Source organism: Hesperophylax consimilis, chromosome 27 (assembly GCF_061612785.1).
Source record: "Hesperophylax consimilis isolate HC1 chromosome 27, BYU_Hcon_1.0, whole genome shotgun sequence".
Classification (NCBI taxonomy): domain Eukaryota; kingdom Metazoa; phylum Arthropoda; class Insecta; order Trichoptera; family Limnephilidae; genus Hesperophylax; species Hesperophylax consimilis.
Window position 1 is genome coordinate 17,292,401 of NC_142862.1, and position 17,387 is coordinate 17,309,787.

At 39.4% G+C, this 17,387-nt stretch overlaps 1 protein-coding gene across 1 annotated transcript; it reads right to left on the reverse strand.

Annotated features, from left to right (window-relative positions):
* Positions 1–474: 474 nt before the first annotated feature.
* On the reverse strand, positions 475–2,686 carry LOC149410677 (uncharacterized). The gene has a single exon (XM_089648305.1). It carries the CDS (start codon positions 2,684–2,686, stop codon positions 569–571), a length of 2,118 nt encoding a protein of 705 aa, XP_089504431.1. The 3' UTR covers positions 475–568.
* Positions 2,687–17,387: the final 14,701 nt, after the last annotated feature.

Genomic DNA, 17,387 nt, shown 5'->3' on the forward strand with positions numbered 1-17,387 from the left:
ATGAAATTGCCCAATTTCTAGTCGAAGAGTATTTATGGGATGAACCCAATATTTACGCTTTCTTTTTCTTTCTTCTTCTAATGCCTCATAAATAGCTATCACTTCTATCGGATCCATTACGACCACGCTGTATAAGCGTTGGCAGTCGACTGATAATCCGCCACTGAATATTCAGTGTGGCTGCAACGTATGGTAACGGATTGACTCCAGCGGAAGATACGCGACGGAATTTCCGTCAAGTGTGGCGCTAGCCTTAGTGGGGTGAATGAATTGCGTTACCTCCAATTGATTAATTAGCTACACCTATTTTACATACTAGATACATTTTAAAAGAGAAATGTATTGCTAGCAGTTTCAGTCACCTCTGATGCCTGCCTATATACGATTTTGCAATTTTCGGTCATGTACATATTATTACATACAGCATCAGCGCTGCAATCCTTGGAGAGTCCTGGAAACTTCTTTACCCCGGCCGGTCTCCTGTTCCTCCAGATCCATATGGCTAAGGTGGGGTATTTGCATTAACTCAATCCAACCACCTATGGGATTACACACTTACAAATCAATTCTATTTTCGCAGACTTGTTTTATTTTTTCTATTTAGCAGCAGAATCTTAACAATACTTTTGCAAGAAGTTTGAGCAGCTAAATGAAAAGGAGTTAATCCGTCATTATTAGCGACATCAACGTCTATTAATTTCTTTATTAAGAACTCGACAACTTCTACGCGTTCGTTTTTAACCGCCCAATGTAAAGGGGTATTTCCTTTTTCATCGCGAGAATTAATGTCGGCTCCAGCATTCATTAGTAACTTAAGAGCTTCTAAATGTCCGTTTCCTGCTGCGAAACAAACAGAAATGTTCATATGACTAATTATAGCATTGATAGGTGCTCTTATTGTGGTACTTGATGCCAATTTAGCATTAATGGGGTCTTTAACAGGTAGTTCTTTGGTCTTAACAGATATATCTTCAGCATCGAGGATTTCTTCTTTAATTACGATGCATAAACCTTTAGCGTTAACGACTTCTTCTTTATCCTTAACAGATGTTTCTTCAACATTAGGAATTGTTTTCTCAGTCTTAACGGATCTTTCTTCGGTCTTAACAGATGTGTCTTTAGAATTCAGGATTCTTTCTTTAATTTCAGTAGATACACTTTTAACATTTACAGCTTCCTCTTCAGTCTTAACAACATTAAGGATTGATTCCTTAGTCTTAACGGATGTACCTTCAGCTTTAGCGGATCTGTCTTTGGTCTTAACAGATGTTTCTTTAGCATTGAAGATACCTTCTTTTATCAGAACAGGTGCACATTTAGCGTTAATTGCTCTTTCTTTGATCTTAACAAATGTATCTTCAACATTGACATTTCCTTCTTTAGCCGCAGTGGGTGAATCTTCAACATTAAGAGAGTCACCAACGGAGAGATTTTTTGGTAATATGATTTGATCTGCTTTATTCTTAACAGATACTTCTTTAGCGTTAATAGCACCTTTTTTGTTCTTAATAGATTTTTCTTTATTCTTAATGGGTACTCCTTTAGCGTTTCCTTTGCTCTTAACAGATATGTCTTCAGTATTGAGGATTTCTCCCTTCGTCACAACGGATTCATCGTCAACATTAGCGGAATCTTCTTTAGTCTTAATAGTTACTTCTTTAGCCAATAATTCTGTTAGGATGTCGACATGACCAGTTACCGCAGCGAAAACCAAAGCAGAGTGACCTTTGCAATCGAGAATTCCAGTGTCAGCTTCGTTTTCCAAAAGAATTGTATTAATTTTCTTAAGCCCATTTTTGACTGCGAAATGCAAAACTGTTTGCTCATTCTCCCCCTGTCTTTTATTGATAAATGATTTCTTATCTTCTTTTTTGACACTTTTGAGAATTAGTTGCACAATGTTTCTAAAGTCTTTAGCTACCGCGCAGTGTAAAATTGTTTCATTATTACTGCTTAAGATGTCAAGTTTGCACTCTTTTTCAATCAGTAATTTTACCACATCAAAATGACCATTGTCTGCTGCAAAATGGAGAGCGCTCCAGTTGTCTTTGCTGACTACATTTAATTCACAGCCTACGTCTATTAAGATGTTTAAAATGTTTGCGAGACCATATTTCGCAGCAATATGAAGAGCTGAACATCCCGTTTTATCTTTGGCGTCAATATTTGCTCCACCATCGATTAAGTGTCGTACACACCTCTCATGATCCATAGCTACAGCGATATGCAAAGCAGAAGAACAATCTTCATTTGTGGCGTTCACCAAATCACTCATATTATTCTGACGAGTCATTTTACTGTTTTTAATTTGAGCAGCGTGTGTAATCAATAATTTGACTGTATCAGAGTGATTGTACCTGACAGCTAAATGCAATGCAGTGCAACCGTTATGAGCTTTAGCGCAGATTGGAGCTTTATATTTCAATAATAGCCTTAAGACTTCTAAATGGCCCATAGCTGCAGCTCTGTGCAGAGCAGTATACCCGTTTTCAGGATCAGCTACCCCCGCTGAATAACCGTCTCTCAACAACTCTTCTAAGACATCTGAATGTCCGTGCATTGCAGCTAAATGAACATTCTTCCAGGAAGCATTCTCATCAGTTTCAATTAATGTCGCTCCGGCGTTAACCAACAGATCGATGATTGTCGCATGTCCACCACTATAGGCGTAGTGCAATGCTGTCATGTTGACACAATCTTTAAAAGAGACAGAGCATTTAAAATTTAACAATACTTCCACAACGTCTTTATGTCCAGATTCAACAGCCAGGTGCAGAGCTCGCATTTGTTTGTCTGTTGGAGCATCTATAAAATCACGTATCGAAGATCTAGTATTTTTTAAGTGTTCGAGAATAGTTTTAACGACAGTTGGATGTCCGTGATGTGCGGCACAGTGAAGGGAAGTCCATCCATCATAAGATGCTGCCATTGGATCGGCTCCTTTGTCCAATATAATCTGCACAACTCGCTCATGTCCATTTTGTGCTGCATAATGCAAAGGTTTTTCTCCTAGTGCGGTGTCAGCGAACACCGATGCTCCCAATCCTAGCAACAGGCAAACAACGTCTTCATGACCACCTTGACATGATAAATGCAAAGCTGTTTGTTTGCACACATTGTCTTTATCTAGCTCATCAATATCATCCTGCATTCCTCTTATAATATCTGTACGACCCAATCTTGCCGCTAAATGCAAAAAATTTCCTCCTTCAACATTAATATCCTTAGATATTAAAATTTCCCTATTGATTAAGTATTGTAAGAGATCAATTCTATCATTGACATAAGCAATATGAAGTGGAGTTCTACGATAGATATCTTTTGTTTCCAAACTTAGGCCAATGTGTAAGAAATATTCAAGCACGGTAATATTCCCAGATGCTGCGGCAAAATGTAGTCCAGTCCAACCATTTATATCGGCTCGTTTTGGGTCAGCTCCATTCAAAACGCAATCTTTAACACCTTCTAAATCATTCTGCTTTATTGCTGTGAACATTTCATCTTGCTGGGAAACTATTTCAAAGCCTCTCTCATAAATTTTATTTAGTTTCTTGAAGTCTGTTGCAATGCTACGACCTATAATTAAGTCCTTGTTGGTCAGTAAATCTCCTCCCATTTTGACTAGGAGTTTGGTGCAATAATCTATTGCTACGCTGGGTCGAAAGGGGAGGCTGTCTATGAGAGCATCTCCGTGTGCAAGATAATTACGTAAGTTCTTACCGATTAACAAAGGACAGGTTTGGTCGAGAAATAGTTTACCATCACCGAAATACTTCATGTTTTCTAAAATTTCAGTGAGTTCTAGTGTAAGCATTTCTATCGCGATGTTATGACTATCTGTTCTGTTTTCTGGAGTGTCACCACTAAGTAACAAAGTCTCCAGGACTTTGAGCCTGCCGTTAAAGTACTTGGTGATTTCTTCTTCCCTTTTTTCTATGTGTTTGTCGACAATTTCCATCAAATTCTTTTTAGTGTTTTCTTTTAGTTTGAATGATTGGAAAAAAGCTAAAACATTCTTTTTGTACGTCTCCTGTGAAAATAAACTTAAGTCTTCTATTGTTTTAGCAAATTGTCCGTGATTGTCTTCTATTTTATTTACAAGTTCTTTGCACTGAACAAAATCATCATCTTCATAAAACGTATGCAGTCTGTTTGCATTTCTAGCATTTAATTTTAAGTTTTTAACAGCCTCGGAATAGTCGCATTCTTTCCCTTTTACTTTTGAATCAAAGATTTTTACAAGAACCCTCTTTGCTTTGTAAATCATTTTCCCATTTTCAAAAGCTTTTTGCAACATTATTTTATCTTTCTCTACCTCCAAAACATTCAGAATAACTTTAAATGTTTGATCAACTACCTCAATTGCTTCGTTATCACCATCTTCCCTTCTTCCTATGTTATTTTTGAATTGATCGATCCCTGAAATCCTTCCTGCAATAAACTCAACAACTGCATACATTTCATAAACAATCCTCTCCAATTTTAAGTGCTTCAATTTCAATGAGTTATTTGTTTCTGAAACATTAGCATCACTCCTTTCCATAACTGTCCAACCAATAGCTGAGATGATATTTATAAACCTTTTCAATTTAGACTGAGTAATTTTATCTGATGACATGGTATCAAGGCACGACTCTGCCACCTCTTTAATATCATGAAAACGTGAATTGTTCGATCTACTTAAATTAACAAGATTTTTAATTTGGTTTATTTCCTCCAAATAATTAGTCTTCATTTCAGTCAAACTATTTTCATGCCAGTCAAGAATTGCCTCCGCCTCTTCGAACAAAATTGTAACACCAGTTCTATCAGTAACAATTTTTTTGAATTCCTCAAATAATCGCTTAAGAAGAAATGATTCTTCCGTGAGATCCATAGTTTTAGCATTTAGACTTTCTTCAAATTGGTGTTCCACAAGGCTCCGTACTAGGTCATGTATTTCTTCGATTCTTTTTGATTTTAAAATCTTTTTCATAAAAATCTTGGAAGCTTCGATTTTCAATGTGTAAAGAATATGTTGTATTTGTTTGTTGATCTTTTTTAGGTCTGCTTGTAGATTGAGACAAAATATTGCATCCTGCAACGGTCTTCGCGTGAAGCTATGGGAGTGAGAGAGACAGTCTCTGAGCGCCGTGCTCAGTTCTCTAGCATGTCTCGGAGCGTCTTGGGAGAGTATATTGTGGACTTGCTCAGAGACGTTGGATGAATCCGGAGTATTCTTCAGGGATTCTCCAATGACCTATAAATGAGGAAAAATAAGCAATTCAACATCAAAAGAATTAGGTTTTAACTATCTCTTGTTGTGTTATTGAGCATGCAAACCAATACTACATTCATTACCTATGTGAACTTAGCAACACACAACATTATTTGAAATGATTTATAGTGAAGAAAGTATGATTTGAGATTTGTATGGCTAAAAGTATTTTCATGGTTTATTTTTAGGTAATTATACCATGTTGCACTTCTTTGGATAGTGTTACTATGTTTGTCAATAATAATAGAGAAACCTGCGATAGGTGTTGTATTCTAACTGGCGTTCTAATTGAATGTCAATTGTCTTTCACATCGCAGAACGGTTGCGTTTGCTGCCACTGCTTTTGCAGTACTTGCATATCACCACACGCCCTCCTGATGTCGTCATCACTGTACAAATTGACTTAACCAGCCCGGAGGCCTTCGCACCCTAGTGGGTCGTCCTTCTGTACTGGTCTCTCCTTCTTCTTCACTTTCCTCTTCAAACACATCAAGAAAATTTACGGTGGGACTTGCGGCCAATTCCTCGCATCTCTCTTCAGACTCAGTTCGTTCTCTGTCAGGCATCTTTCGCAGGTCAAGCACATGTCTTGGTACACCATCAACTATAATATTGTTGACTGAATTAAGTCCTGTCACCCTTCCTTGCCTCCAGCGTGATGTGCATCTTTTGTCTACTGGTTTGACCGCAACGACATCGCCCACTTCAAACTCAGTCGATACTTCCTCTTCTATATTCACTTGCGCAGAAGGGTGCCTCCATGAATAAGTGTGAACCGAGCTAGAAGGCGCAACACCCTCACCCTTCTGACTCTTCGCAGCCAAATTATACCAAAATACTGCCTGCAGAGGATCGCTTCCACTTCTGGCTGCAGTTCTCTTTATTGTTCGATGATGTCGTTCAACTATACCATTTCCTGCTGGACGGTATGCCGCGCGAAATCTTTGACGTACATTCCATCTCTTACACATATCTGCAACACTATAGGAACGAAACGCAGTACTATTGTCCATGAGAACTTCACTGGGCGGGCCTCTTTCCCGAAACACTTCTTCCAGATTTTTGACAATCGAAACTGCGTTCTCTGATTCGATTTCCCGCCACACGGCAAATCTACTTGGCCCGCAATCGATGAGTGTGAAGAAACATTTCCTACCGAAATGAGTGACATCAGCTGCCAAGCGACTCCAATTTGTTGCAACATTGAGGTTACCCGCTTCATGGGTTGACGGTGGTGGGTCAATTGTCCTGCATTGTATGCAGTTACGTACGCATCTATCGACGTCCTCTCTTCTCACCTCGGGATCAACCAGCCGGGCAAGATGAAGCGTTCGCTCTACTCCAAAATGATGCTGAGCATGTAAAGCTTCTACGCTTAAAGCACATGTTTGCTCTCCAGTTTCTTTTTCAAGTATCTCCAACCTCTCTTCATACTCTGAAGATTGTAAGTCTCTTTCATGACGTTTCCTGTCATGGCTACTCTTTACCCAGGCCTTGCAGACCCTAGTAAGTACATCGGCTTTATTTTTACAAGACTCTACAAGGGTGATCGACAATGTGAGATCAAATTCTTCTACGATCTCCTTCACCAATCCTAGACGCCGCTTGACGAGCATCTCTGACATGCCAGAAACTTTTACACGACTACTCCCGGTAAGTGTAGATCTCACCCAGCACAAAACCGTTGCCGAATCTGTAATTATTTCCACAACTTGAAGATTCCACTTGAGAGCTAAGTTTAATCCCTTCAGGACAGCATCTAGCTCCGCTATGTTAATATGCGCTACACCGGTTGTCTTACGCAGCCATGCGGCGTCTTCAACAGTTCTTCCCTCAATTTCCAAGGTAACTCCAAGGGCCAGATTACTTGCATCACAATAAACTCTGGCATCACCTAATGATTCAGGCACTAGCCACTCCCCTTTTACAGGATCGTCAATTCTCACTCTCACCAGAAGCTCTTCAGCCATTTGTTGGGCCCTGTCGCCAACGTAATCATCCCATGCCTGGCCTTGACACTCTCTCTTCATGAAGCTGCAGGCTGTCCTTAACCATCCACACACAGGATAGTGCCTAGTCAGCTTGCCACAGATCGAAAATAATTCCCTTCTACTCAGGTGCGATCCTTCTTGCATTATGGGAATGTCATTGCCTCTTCTGAAGATAAGACGTCCGACCTTATCACGTTCAATACGCAATCCGAGCACTCTTGCGCCCTCCAGCTTCTCGGGAGGCTTAGTTACGAGACCGTAAGTATGCAAGTGTGCCGCAACCTCTTCAGCTGATATTATGTTTTCATTCACTATAATGTCATCGATGTAGCTATCTGTGCCCCGTCGCACCCTTTCGTCAAGCGAGAGCACCTCGTTTACAATCCGTGTCATGATTTTGGGACCACACTTTAATCCAAAACCTAATCTTGTCAAGCAGTATGTTTTGCCTTTATACTTAATGAGTTGGTACTTCCAAAGTTTTTCCTCAATGTGCACTTGTAAATATGCTGATTGGAGATCAAGCAACTTTAGAGGTTCACGTAGCTTCCTCCACTTCCGAAGTGTCTCATCACACACTGCTACATCCTCACCAGTATGGCACTGAACACTCTCGTTGAGTTCACGATAATCCAAGACAGGACGTACTTTTCCCTTGTTCTTTTGGATCACAGCCATTAAAGGAAGGATACCACCGGAGCTTCCCTTCCATGGCCTGAGCCAGCCCTCGGAGATCCACCTTTGAATCTCTTCTTCAAAAGCTGCCTCCGCTTCTGGTAACTTAGTGCTTCTATAGCACTCTACAGTGTTTTCTAATTCAGCAGGAGAACCTCTCCACACCCAACTCACGCACCAGTTTCTTCCGTTGAATGTAGCTTTAAAGTCCTTGTTCTCAACAGATATTCTGTCTGCCGAGGTTTCACCAGACTCGACACAATTCGCACTGTACTCGTCTAGTCTGCTTCTTACGAACTCTACCCTATCGCGCATTATCGTAACACCACCCAGTTCTTCGATAACGTCCATGCCCAGTATAACATCGACTGCACTTAATAGTTTTTTCACCACCACACAGTCTACCAGTAGCGACACACCTTGCACTACTATCTTGGCGACACCTCGCCCCTCACAAAGTACACGACTGCCATCAACAGCAATCACATCACAACCAGGACCTTGTACACTACACAGCCCACTCATCACTACTGTACGAGAACACCCTGAGTCAACGAGTGCACGCACCTTCTTTCCATTGACTGCAACTTGGATTATTGGTAGCGCCTTTAGTCCTGATTCAGAAGAGCTGCCGGCGCACCAGTTCTCCTGCTTCCGTTTCCCTTCTCACAGTGCCTGGCCAAGTGACCATCTTTTCCGCAGTTCCAACAGACACTTTTCAGCTGCTCACAACAGAATTTGACCAAATGTGGCCCACCACATTTAAAACAACGCCGTCTTGCATTTGGAGATATTGCGACAAATTTCTGTTGGCCCTGAGCCACCGCCACGACAGGCTGATCCACGAGCTCTGCCATAAGAGCTCTAGCACGCTCCACGATTGTTGACAGCGGCATTGTCTCTACTTTTGGCTGCGCGCGCAATTCACGTGATACCACTGAAGGCAGACCCACTATGAAAGCTTTCATGAGGAGAGAATCCGACGTCACACCCGCTAGCCTTGCCAACCTCCTCAGGTCCGTCATATAGACGTCGACCGGCTCATCACGCCATGTGCGCCTCACGAACTCCTCATAGGCCAGAAACGGGTTTGTTGCGAACGCACAAATCAACGCATTTTTGATGGCGTCACCATTGCCCTTATCCTCTGCACTCAGCTCATTGTAGACAGCAAATGCAGGTCCCTCCAGAAACATCGGGATGATCGCGCACACATCTTTTACTTCTTTAATTTTTAAAACCAACTCGACTTTTGTTATCCACTGAATAACATCGCCCTCGCCATTAAAACACCTTAATAAATCTCCGAGTTTAATATTTGACATCTTGCCGAAATAGCTTGTATTCTAACTGGCGTTCAAATTGAATGTCAATTGTCTTTCACATCGCAGAACGGTTGCGTTTGCTGCCACTGCTTTTGCAGTACTTGCATATCACCACAGGTGTTTAACGAAAAAATAAAATCAACAATACTAAATATATAATATACCATACCTGAAGAGTTCTTTCCAGCACTAGAGTTTGTACATCTCCCACTACGTTGTTTGCATTAAAAGACAGAGCGATAGAAATATATAAGTTGATTTTCTTTAAAGAATAAACGCTCTTTAAAATATCATGATGCCCGTACAAATCCTCGAAATCGGGAGTCTCCCGTAAGATTCCAGATATCATTTTACCCCTGCCTCCCAGTTTCTCTTTAAAATGTACATCTTTCTCTTTTAATCCCTGCTTAACCTCGTTTAACTTCATCCGAAAATGATTTAGATGCTTTAAAATTGTTTCTCTGTCAAGCACAAGTTTGTAAATGACATCACAATCTTCGGGATTTTTTAGAGAGCTCATAAAACATACTAATAAGAATTCTATTTCTTCCCACGGGAGTTGTGTGTAGGTTCCTTTTAGTTGTCGCTTTAATATGTGTATGTTTTGGGCTATAAAACGCCCCAACAAATGGAATTCTCCGTCAATGGACGGAACATTTATTCCTTTTTCTGGCACTACAGCCCACAATGAATCTGGTAAGATTTCATAGTCGTTTACCGAGTATTTGAATAGCATCTTTTCAATAAGTTTGCAGGTCAATTCTATCCTTGCTTTAGCATCATCCAAAGATATTTTGATTTCATCTTTATTTTTAGTGTCTGCATTGTAAAAAAATTGCAACTCAATCAACTTCTTTTCAACATGTTGTTCCAAAGCAATATTGAGAGACGCATTCCTTAATTTTAGTTCTGAGTAAACTTCGCTTAAAAGATTTTTCAACTCAATCGTTTTTCCATTAGGTCTTGCATATTTGATAAGTGATTCAAAGAATTGAATTTTTCCAGAGCATATGATATTATTAAAGGATTTCAATAGATTATTTTCATCGATCAGTTCAAGAAAATTTTCTTTCTCTTCATCGGAGAGATTGACTTCAAGTTCGTTCGGATCAAACAAAGCCATCTTTTGTAATGTTCTGAAAAATTAAGAATAATTATCATAAATTTAATATCTTATAATATAATTTACTGTCGTATATTCTGTTGTACCTAAATATAACTTTTTTAAATTTACATGAATTAAATTACATAAAAAAATCACTCTGGTACAACAAACTACCGATGTGTTGGGAGTAAGTTCATTCCAGGAAGGACAAAATCATGAAAGCAATTTATGTTCTGATAAGATAAACATCAATAAATAAATAAAAATTAAGCAAATAATATTTACTAATGTCAGTGTTCTGTTGTAATCCTAGATTTAACTGGGTAAAATTTCGATCGCGCTGGCCTCGCTTATTATGAATATTTTTTAGATAAAACCTTTAGATTCACCTTAATTACTATATAACACAACTTTTTGCATTTGTGATACAAAAAAAAGTGCCCCCTTTATAGCGCCTGCTCGCGTCAAGGCAAGAAAAACATCCCAGTTTTCAAGTAGTTTAGCGGCTACGCTAGGTTTGTGTAACATGGTTTGTGATTCAAAAGAAAGTGTCCCCTTAATACCGCCTGCTCGCGTCAAGGCAAGAAAAACATCCCAGTTTTCAATTAGTTTAGCGGCTACGCTAGGTTTGTGTAACATGGTATATATATGTATATCTTGCTAAGGTTGGTTAACCCGGAGTCGAACCAGGTAATTAGTTGGCTAAGCTCAGTAAAAAGGTAGGCAGATGAGACTCGTGTACTATCAGGGGTAGGCAGTTCCTTTAATCATTAGCTCGTCCATCGGTTAGGAGGTTGGAAAAGGTTAACACACAATAATAATACAATGGGTAGAAAGGCACAAGGTATATTAATCATCTCGAGAAATACAGGGGTGACATAGATCTTTCTACTCTCTCCTCTAAATTGACGACGACCGGATGAAGCGTGGATTCTACATGAAGTTACAAGAATTGAACACAAGAAAGGGGATAGGTTGAAAGCTTACGATTCGCCTTGAGATGCGGTACATCATGTTGACTCAGGTTTCCCGCGCTCAAAAGCAGCGGTACTGTTGATGTGGTGATATGCACTCGGGATTTTACACGGGAACGGGACTCCATTGAGTTTAGTTTGAGCCGAGATAATAATCATGATTGGTAATTGATAGCGAAATGCATCTAGTTAGAAAACTGGAACGAGATCGCGTTCGTTATCGCGTAATTATGCAAGTCATGTTCGCGAGTAGTTTTTCGCCTTCGCGAGCGACAGTGTTGTTTAGACCAAGGTCGGTTCTGCACTGCCGAAGCGCGCTTAGGGCCGGCCCGTGTTGACTCTAGCAGCCTGGGTGGTCCGTGCCGATCACGTATTTTGACCATCTGGCCGCGTGTGTTGAATACGCCGCAACTAGCTGTGAGGGGAAGTTGGGGTAACTACGCCTTATTTAATTTAATAGGGAGACTGTATTACGTAACAATCTCAAAAACCATGTTACACAAACCTAGCGTAGCCGCTAAACTATTTGAAAACTGGGATGTTTTTCTTGCCTTGACGTGAGCAGACGGTATAAAAGGGAGACTTTCTTTTGAATCACAAACCATGTTACACATTTTCAAACTATTTTCCACCGCCCCGAATGCAAAAAGTTGTGTCGTACAGTAATTAAGGTGAATCTAAAGGTTTTATCTAAAAAATATTCATAATAAGCGAGGCCAGCGCGATCGAAATTTTACCTTTAACTGAATTATTTAGAAGATGGGAGTGGTAAAGAAACAATATTTTGGAATTAATTTTGAGGGAAACATACTAAAGATATGCCAAGTTTTATGGAAAATATATGTCAATGGCGAATTGTAAAAATATTATATTAATACCTTTTCGTCTTTTGATAAGACTGGTTCCTAACAATATTGCCCTTTGTGCAAAATCATTTTTACCAAACGACTTCAACTTATGACATTTCGAATGATTCATACTTCGTGCGAAAAACTTCCGATAAAAAATTCCCCTTGTATCGAAACAGTTTAACTGCGTGCGTCGAAATTTGAATTCAACCATTATTTTTGCAAAGATGTACAGGACGCGTTCACTACAATTGCATGGCACTGTTTGGCGGTTAAGCTTTTTTGACAATATTTTGACAGGTAAACATTAGTGTTGGCAGTGTAATAAACGTTTAAAGAAAATAAAAATAAAACTTTTCATATCTGTGATGAGTACTTACGTATGTACTGTTCTACACATAAATTTGCAGTCAGTGGCGCCAATGCAGTGTAGATACAACAAAAATTCTTTGGGGGCCTGCAAAGATAAACGATTAAAGCTGTAACATTTTTTTGCAAAATTATAGAATTATTTTAAGACTGAGTAAATTTGCATACAGTAATCATTATTTATTTTTTAATTTTAATCAATAAAAAAAAATCCCTACAAAAGGATTTTACATTTTTTATTTATGTTTTTTGATTTGCTACTAAAATGGTTACTTATTCACTTTTTTATATTTTTATTAGTGAGTGGAAATCTGAGTGTTAGAAATTTAATAAAAAAACATCAAAAAGTAACCGGTATTTTACTCCAAAAATTAAAGTTAGTTCCTTAACACTCCGTATAATCTACCATTAGTAGTTTCCCAAGAATACTGCCATGGTAAGTAAAAACACAGTCTTTTCCTTGAAACTCCGAAGGAAGCCACTGTGTTTTTAGTTACCACGCCAGAATAGCCCAGGTAAATGTTTTTTATTGTACCTTTTGGAAACAGCGGCACACAAAAGGTTAAAAATAATTTGTCACACCATTTGTTTGAACGTTTTGTTGACAAATTCTGTTGCGACAGTTGACTTCATCTGTTTACCGAGTTGGATTTCTTTTTCATCCTTTAATAAAGCCTTGGTCACACGGAACAATTTCATTAGACATAGCGGTGATTCCGTTATATAGTTGCCAATGTTTATTTTCCCGTACAAACAATTAATTTTTTTTACCTAAAAACTACCTTAAAACATATCGTATAGAATGAACCCCCGGAGTAAACGCACTTTATCTCCTAACAAGTATAATATATTTTTTATACAAGTATAATATATTTTTTAAATGAATTAATTTATTAAAAGGGTAATACCTCAAAGGTTGAGAATCATTGGCATTTTGCATAGACCGTGCTTCAATATCACGAACAAAATAATATTGCTAGCAATGTTCACTGAGTGGAAAGGTTATAAGCCTATGTCAAATAATCGTGAGTGATATCGACCCTTTTTACATATAGCAGTTAAATGCATGGCGGTTTTAGTTAATTACACGACACTTGAAGACTCCATATCTTCTGTGTAATTTTAGTTTGGAATGATCTCAAAAGATGGCGGTAATCCAAAAAACAGTAAATAATAATTTTTTATCTCTTATCTTTGAACGATTATGGAACCCCTCTGTTCAGCTATTGGAGCTATTGGCGGTGGGCGTTTACAAAATTATAAATCTGTTTGGACTTGCAGGATCTTAATATTACGTGAATGTAATGGTAAAAAAATCGGGGACACGACAGAGTTGTGTGCTGCTTTGAAACGGCGTGATGGTTAGTTGTTTAGTTAGTTTATTCCCCACATAAGCCACAAGCCAGCGTCACTAAAATCACGAATATCTTCAGCGAATGGAAGGGAAAACGTGAATTTGTATTGCACGCAAAGACACTTAAAAACAAATTGCTTTTTTTTTTATAGAGAATACCTCACAAGAGTCCCAACTGCTCCCGTCTGGAGCCAGTGAGACTATGGCATCCCCAATTGGGGGATGTTGTGAGGCTGAAGGTAAGTGGGGAAGGGAAAGAGGAAGGTGGGGAAGTACCTGGCTATTCAGATCTAGTCACTAAACACGGCTAAAGCCATTTGGAGCAACGTTTCAATTCTGAATGGTGGTCTTACACCAGGGCGATACTGGTAGTATCTTCCACTCTGGAACGTGCCGAAAATATACTATATATTATTTTAATTAATTAATTGTGAAATAACACAACTTAATCAAATAAAATTTATTTGCGCACGCCGGGTTCGAACCCGCGACCTTCGGAATGGCAGTCCAATGCGTTACCACTGGACTATGCCGGCCGTGAATTGTTAACATTATCAGTAAATTAGCCTATGTGATATTCGCAACTTTGTGAGATACTTGCGAAAAACCGAAAATGATGATTTTGTAAACAATGATAAGTATTTATGACCGGGTATTTCCCAACCTTCCCTGATGATAACCTCATTATTTGATTGTATATCTTAGGTCAAGAAGAAAAGTATTTTTAGAAAAGTTTTGCTGTTTTCATTCCAATTATTTTAAAGAAAATATCTTTGCCTGATTCGGATCATTGTGCTTTAAACTAAAATATGGAAAAGCATTTTCTAAAGAACGACTATGTTACCGTGTTGTAGTTATTAGAAAACTTTTTTTTTTTGTTTTTGATTTTATGGATTCTTTCGTAATCCTCTAACTAGCTAGGGCTTATAACAATACCCTTCATGTTTCTAACTAACTAATACTGCGGCTGATTAGCCTTATTACTATCACCATCTGATGGTTGTATTTAATTGACTGAATTTATGTTACATTAATAAGTTTTATGAGGAAAAAATCTTAACTGGATAAAAAACCTCATACAAATGACAAGAAAAAGAAAAACAATAAGTTCTGAACTTTTTACGCTGTTTTACTTTGTGATTTACTGAATTTAAGTATTTCATTTTTTCATAATTTGGCTGCGTCCTTTTCGCTTCGGTGGTCCTGCAAAAAAGTTTGTGAGAGAATTCCTGTGGGAGAAAAAACACATTTTGTTATATTAAAAAAGGATACTATTTCTTCGCCATCGCTGTCATTTTTCTCATGGAGCTTCACGGTGAGATCTCCTTGAGAAGCTCCATTAGGATGATCAGTTTCTCTGTTTTGGATGAGCAGGAGGCCAGTCTTTCGCGTACCCTGATGATAATAATAATTGTTTATTCCAGAATGTGGGGAGGTGAGTGCAATCCCACACATTCCATAAAATATAACTACAATGTTATACAGGGTGTATCGGCACGTACCCGACAAACTTTAACCAGCTTTTCCTTAGCACATTTGGAGTAAAAAAATTTATGGGCACTTTGCTGTCCGGTAACATTTTTTTTCAATTAAAAACAAAAAATGATAAAAAAATCCACACTCCGTCACTGTCATTAGCATTGTTTCTCGTGTTCAACAGCTGTTATTAGCAAGTGTGTCAAAAAGCGTGTTCGCTCTTTCATACACACTAAATAATAATAGCTAAAAATGAGACGAATGGTGCCATGCCCGTTGTGATCGTAAAAGCGCGCTAATGTAGGTACGTACGTATACGTTCAACGAAACTCGAATAAAATATTGCAATGTGGTGAAAATATGAATAGTAAATTTTTTATTAAAAAAAAATGTTACCGGACAGCAAAGTGCCCATAACATTTTTTACTCCAAATGTGCTAAGGAATAGCTGGTTAAAGTTTGTCGGGTACGTGCCGATACACCCTGTATACAGAGATAAGTAGGTACAAATAAAATAAAATATGAAATGTAAGTATGATAAAACAAATAAAACATAAGAAAAAGTAAGAGGAAATATATAGAGTGGAGAGTGATAACATAAAACATTTACATTTCTTGGAAGCTTATTAGTATATCGGAGCGATAATTATGGGGGCCAATATTTTTCTCCAATGTTTTTCGATGCTCGATCCTGAGGTCTGGCGGGTTTCGATGATGAGGACGTTTCTGGAGTTGTTGATCCTTCCTCTCGTTCCTGCTACCCTGGTTCTCAGTAGGGCTGCAAAGCCGGGAACTCTCCCCTCCATGAACATCGAGGAGGCACTGCAGTACCTTGGAAGTCCGAACATTATGCGGTAAGCATTATTATATTTAATCCGAAGCCTTTCCATGGTACGCTTTTTGAAATTGACCCACAGCTCGCACGTATACAAGGTAGTGCAGAAAGCTAAGAATAGCGTCCTTTTCACCTTCGGGCTGCAGAGTCTGAATCTTCTACTAAGCATGTTACTTTTTATGCTTAGTGCACTCCTCTGCCTGTCGATGTCGTCGTCATCCGTTAAGTTGTTGGTGATGATATGCCCTAAATATTTCGTTGTTTCTACTATTATGAGAGGTTCTCCATTCAAAAATGCTGGGGGAATATTTTTTGGTCCTTCTCTATATTTGACGACCAGCAGTACTGTTTTTTTCGCGTTATATAACATGTTTGTTTCGAGTGCATATTCTTCGCAGATCTTCAAGAGAATTCTTAGTCCCCTTATTGACGGTGCCATCAGCACCATATCGTCTGCGTAGCTCACGTTGTTATATGAGGCCTTGCAGTAGGATCATTATGTCCTCGTCATCAGAGGATCCGGTGTTTGGCGCTTGGCGTTGTTCCGGTGTGGCTCTTCGTGGTTCCTGTTGTTCAGGAGCCTGTGGCTGGTGGTTGCTTCGGCCCGCTACGTCCGCCCAGGACCGGCCGTCTACTCGGGCCGCGGGTCTCTGTGCCCGGGGCTCTGCCTCTTTGCGCCTCTGGGCGTTGGATTGCTCCGGTCTGCGCTGGAGAGCAGCTACGTATGCCACCCTGTCGGGGCATTTGCCGTAGTTTGCGGGATGGGCTCCGCCGCAATTGCAGCAGACGGCCGGCTCTTCTCGATTGGTTTTGGGGCACTCCGGTGTGGCGTGACTTCCTTCGCATTTGACCCAGCGGGCAACGTGTGCGCAATTTCTGGACCCATGTCCGAAATTTTGGCATCTGTGGCACTGTATTCCGTGTTGGAGGTGGTTGCTTCTGTACTTCCTCAAAGTAATCCTGCAGTGGCACAGGTAGACCACTGCGGCTCTCAGGTGGCCCATGTTTGTTTCCTGGCCAAAGTGTGCCAGGTAAAGCGGGTATTCTGTTCCCGGGGTGGTCATCTTATTAGAAAACATTTCAGCTTTAATAATACAATAAAACTCTTCCCAACCGACAAACGGTGTTTTAGTTACACAATAAGTAAAGTGTTTAAAGCTGTTTTGAATTATTTGTAG

Excerpts from the sequence above, each read along its gene's own strand:
- LOC149410677 (XM_089648305.1), bottom strand. The coding sequence starts at position 2,686 with ATGACAGCATTGCACTACGCCTATAGTGGTGGACATGCGACAATCATC.